The sequence below is a fragment of the Telmatherina bonti genome (genome assembly GCF_933228915.1).
Source record: "Telmatherina bonti genome assembly, chromosome: 8".
In the NCBI taxonomy this organism is placed as follows: Eukaryota; Metazoa; Chordata; class Actinopteri; order Atheriniformes; family Telmatherinidae; genus Telmatherina; species Telmatherina bonti.
The window spans coordinates 32,627,822-32,632,931 of record NC_136626.1 but is presented as its reverse complement, the minus strand read 5'-3'; the positions used below and the strand labels follow the sequence as shown (position 1 = coordinate 32,632,931).

Here is a 5,110-nt window from a genome sequence, read left to right as displayed (position 1 = left end):
ATTTAAAGACCTGAGCAAAAGCTGTGCTGTTTATTTTTGGATCACCCAAGAATAACAGAAGAGCAGAGCTAGAGGCAGTAGGGGCATCTAGTAGAAGTGAGTAACCTTTTCATTGTGGGACAGTTGTGTGCAGTGGAGCAGTGAGTCCGTTAGAGACTCAGTCGGTTAGCTGAGTGTTGCCTTTACCATCTGCACCAGTGAGCTGGGATCACATTTATATCTGCTCTGCTGGGACTTGCTGCACCAAGAGACCGCCAGCACGACTCCGTCATGTCTCTCAGACTCCTGCCTGCTATCGTCATGGACAACGACGACGATGATGATGGTAACTTCACCAAATGGATGAGTAGCTACTGGGGTCATGGAGCCGAAAGTGGGCATTCAAGAGATAGGAAGCGGAGTTTCAGAAGGCCAGGGAAAACAAACATTGATCGGAGGGCATCGCTCCCCACTGTGGTAAGGACCGTCTGGGTTTCATGTGTTACGTCTCATTTGCACCAACATAAAAAGCAGCATAACACTTTATTTTTCTACAAATTCTACCTTTTCCTTTCTGCCATGTCTGAATAATGTGTTACGTTTTTACAATAAATTATATAATCAAGACCCAATATATTCTCATGGGATATGTAGCAAAGTTTTTCAAAGAAAATGTCCAGAAATAAAGGTGAAAATGAGGAAAACATGATGTTAAGTATATATTTAGCAGCAAGTAAGGTTAAAGCATGTTGTCATGAACACTGTGGAGGTTGTGTTGGTCTGTTATGGTTTTTAGTTAATGTGTCCTATGCTGTGTTTTGCCTTAATGCCATTAGTGCAAGGCAATAAAAACAGTAATGTGTAGATGAGTGCACACACAGACACACAGATCAGCTGTACATGTGTCAGCCAAAAAATAAGCAAATAAATAACAAATACAAACCTGTAAAATATAGAATTTGTGATTCTTGCAGTAACAAAGCCCGTCAGAGGTTTTCTAAGGACACAACACTGTTATTATGAGCATTCTACAAGTCCACTATTTCTCACATCTCATACGATCATACGATGTCATACAAACTGGGTTTCCTATAAAACAGTTCAGGTATTCCAACCTACAGAGGTCATAGGTCAACAACAGGACTCATCCAGTGTGTTTGCAGTGGACTCAGGGACAAATTAGCCGTATTTATATGTATTTTTATATTTTCTAGAATGCACATGTGCAAGGTTTGTTTTAGCTCAAAGCTTTTCATGGATGATGATGCTAAATGGTACTTTGATTGATACTTATACATATATCCCATTCAACCAAGTCACCAGGGTATGAAGCTATTTATTTATTCTACATGTATGATCTGAATGTTCCTCACTCTGTGAGGCGTCAGTGCATCAACTCTTATCGTACTCAATCTTACTCAAAACCCAAATAGAAGAAAATTTGGATGTCTTTGTGAAAGCTGAAGACCTTCATTTGTAGATCAACTTCAGCACGTGATCCACAGCAGTAACATGATGAAACCTTTCAGAAACCGACAAAAAGCACAAATGCATTTTTAATGAGTCTTAATGAAGGCACAGATTGGAGTGTTTAATGTAGATCAGGGCTACTCAGTTCGGTCTCATGACTGCTGCAGTCCTGCTGGTTTTCACTCATCTTAAATGAAGTTTTGCACACTAGCTCATTATGTTGGTGAGGTGTGTTAGAGGAGGGATACAATGAAAACCTGCAGGACTGAATAATGCTGATGTAGATAAATGGACGTGCATACTTGTGGAGCTCTGCCTGTAGACAGCTGTCTGCTGAGATCTGGCTGGTCTTGTTCTCCGTAAAGCATCACTCAGTCTCAGAGATTTACACCACTGCTGCCAGAAGATTAACACATTTCATCAGTGAAGACAGCACAATATTCCCCTTCCTTTGTCAGAGAAAATTCTCTTTGCTTTATTTCAAGAGTAAAAGTTTTGTTTTGCAACAAATGATGAGGAGATTATCACTAATCAATTGAGTGGGGAGTCTAAGTTAAGAGGCAAACTATAATTAGGCTTCACTAACACCTTACCTAAAGACATTAGTGAGCAAGTGATTAACCTCATTCATAGAAAAAAGTCTAACCTCCTCAAAGCTACTCCTGATGTTATCAGATGTGGTGTGAAATGCAACAACGTGACACTGGAACGAGATGTGTGTAACTGTGGGCATGTAAGGACCACCTCTTGTCTCTGTGTGATCCACAGTCACAGTTAGATGCCATGAAGTTGAATAAGATCCATGCAGCGACCATGGCACCGGCTCCCAAGACGAGAGAGGAGAAGGGGGAGGTCAGACCTCATCTGAGAACTCGACGTCACTCCTCAGACGACAAAGGTCCCAAGACGACCATCCCAGAGAGCCGCATTGCCACAATCCCAGAGATCACAGAGTCATTTGAGAGGAGGCTTTGCCTCAGCGATAACAGGGCCATGTCTCTGGTGAGCTCAGCAGAACAGAATAAAGTTTTGCTGTTTGCTTATTTATTTTTGTTAAAGACGGTCATCTTGGTGGAGATGATCTATTTATGTGTTGGGTAAGTCAGTTTTGGTGACCATTGCCTTCCTTCATAAAGGTATTATAAAGCTCTTAAAGATTAAGGAGCACTTACAGAGTATTAAAAGGTGTGTTACCTCAATGTACTGGCAGGGTGACAAACTTGTACAATCTGCATGACATAACCAAAAAGCTAATATTATTCACTGATACTTTAAGCACTTTAACACTAAGTTATGATGAGATCCAACTGCTAGTCTGCCGTTTTACTATTTTATTTTAGGAAAAGTTATTTTAGGATAATAAATATAATTAATTTATCTATTTCTACTTTTAACTGAAACTGTGCAATGAGATTAATGTTAAAAGCAAGATATGTTATTGTTTCTCTGCAAAATGTTTTCATGTTGACAGGTGTGTAATATTAAAGTTAATGTTGGTGGAATATCTCACAGCTAATTAGGTTAAGGAGAAAATATCACCGCAGTCTTTTACAGATGCAGATGCAGAGTTCTTTTAGAATAGAAGTCCAGAAAGGATTTTCCTAAAGAAACCTGGACACAACCGAGCAGAGAGGAAAGGCAGCAGCAGCTTGTGCTGAGGACTGAGGTAGCTATCAGTGGTAACTCTGCAGGGGTTCATTCACACTGAATGAGTACACGTTTCAATAGTGTGACTCCATAGTACAAGATTTCAGGCCTTGAAATAGCTCATCTGCAGTCCAGACTCTAATTTACCCTCCAAAATAAACTCCTTGATGCATAACAATAACTCATGTCAAACTCAAAATGAGCAATGCTGATTTAGCGAAACACAAATCCTCATTTTGTGCATGTTTATGATGTATTTCCACAGTTTTCTGTTAAAGATGAGGCCGAAATGATTTGCAGTTCATTCAGTTTGAATTTTATGTGAAGTTTAGACAAACCGGAAATATTTTGTGAATCGATTGAACAGTTTCAGGAAATTTGCTGATTGCACCGCCTTAAAGGTGGAGTATGTAAGATTTTCAATATTTAAAAAAAAAGAAAATTAACTAAGAAAATAACTACAATCATAATTAGATAGTTTTTTTTTTAAACATATAGGTCCATATTTGATGTGTTATTAAATTACAAGTTTAATTAGTGACAAAGACCCTTCTTAAATGTTTGCCTACCAGTAAAAAAAAAAAGGGCTTTTTGTCATTCGTCATTAATTAAACTTGTAATTTAATAACGCATCAAATATGGACAGACTGGAACCTGCATGTTCAAAAAACTATCTAATTATGATTGTTGTTATTTTATTAGTTAATTTTTTTTTTTAAATATTGAAAATCTTACATACTCCACCTTTAAATAACATTTATTCTGAGGATAATTCAGCTGGAATTACAATTTGTTTGGATATGAGTAACAAAGCAAAAGATGTTTTTGTTTTATAGAGTGAAGAAGAAAAGCTGTGCCTGATCTGTCATAAAGACATGTGTATGACTAGAGGAGGAATTCAAGAGCTTCACTGTACACATCACTTCCACAAAGAGGTAAGACAGCTTGTACAGGTCTTATCTGCTGCATGCGTCCTGTCTGTGATGTTTCCTCTAATCCCAGCCTGCCAGACATCAGATCTCAGGTGCATGGTGGCAGTTTATTCCTCATCATGCATGATGTAAGCTGGTATGAAAGCAATGAACAAGTAAAAGCAACCTGCAGTGTGTCTGTAGAAGCATGGAGCACCCCAGCAACCAGTTGGAACACCGACTCACTCTGTCGTCTCCCCTTGGTGGGTGTTAAAGGCCTCTAGGAGGTTAGAGAAGAGCCTTTCCAGAAGAAGCAGCGAAGCAGCGGCCTGTCAGATGAGGAAGCTCCCAGTCGAGAGGAGGAGGTCTGCAGATGGGCCGATTAACTCTGCAAAGGAGCAGCACACACACCATCGTCAGCTTTCCCTGCGGAGACATCGCTGATGTCATGCTTGTCTGGAAAGATTGTGGATTTCCAGGTTTCAGCAGAAACCAGGCGTGTTGGGGTTTAAAAGACTGCTGTGGTCCTGACCTGACAAGAAAACTTTTCTGTCTTTACTACGGAGGCGTAGCGCTGTCAAACTAATAAAACTTATCATGCTATGACGTGATAAGTTTTATTGTAAAAGCGGGAAACTTATTAGATTATAATGTGTCATGTTTTGTGGAAATGTGGGATATATACAGTACTTGGTTTTAAATGAGGAAACTGCATGCAGTAGATCAGAGAAATGTAATTTAAATGGGATTAACTTGTACTTTATAGGAGATACTGTGATGGGGAAGCTCGGAGGATACTCTGATAAACCAAACAGATGCAACTTGCTGTCGACAACTTACTTCTCCCGGTTCTAGTGGAGCACATAGCCTTCATCATTTTACTTTTCAGAAGACATAAAGGCCATAGTCTAAACACTGGTATATGTTAACTAAAAGCAACACACACACCCAGACAGGCGCACATCATCTCACCGCAAACAAGCAGGTGACGTCCACATTCTTCCGCGGATAACAATAAATCAGAGCGAAACAACTAATCTTTGACCAAAACAACCAAAATGTTTCTGCTTGACAAACATAATTTCCATAAAATGTATTTTAGG

The 5,110-nt window shown here is 39.4% G+C and overlaps 1 protein-coding gene across 1 annotated transcript; it reads left to right on the top strand.

Moving 5' to 3' along the window:
* Positions 1-270: 270 nt before the first annotated feature.
* lnp1 (leukemia NUP98 fusion partner 1) lies at positions 271-4,451 on the top strand (the record flags this gene model as incomplete). Its single annotated transcript, XM_079245716.1, has 4 exons — positions 271-456; positions 2,218-2,451; positions 3,933-4,031; positions 4,284-4,451. The coding sequence occupies 4 exons, from the start codon at positions 271-273 to the stop codon at positions 4,449-4,451; spliced, it is 687 nt and encodes a 228-aa protein (XP_079101842.1).
* Positions 4,452-5,110: the final 659 nt, after the last annotated feature.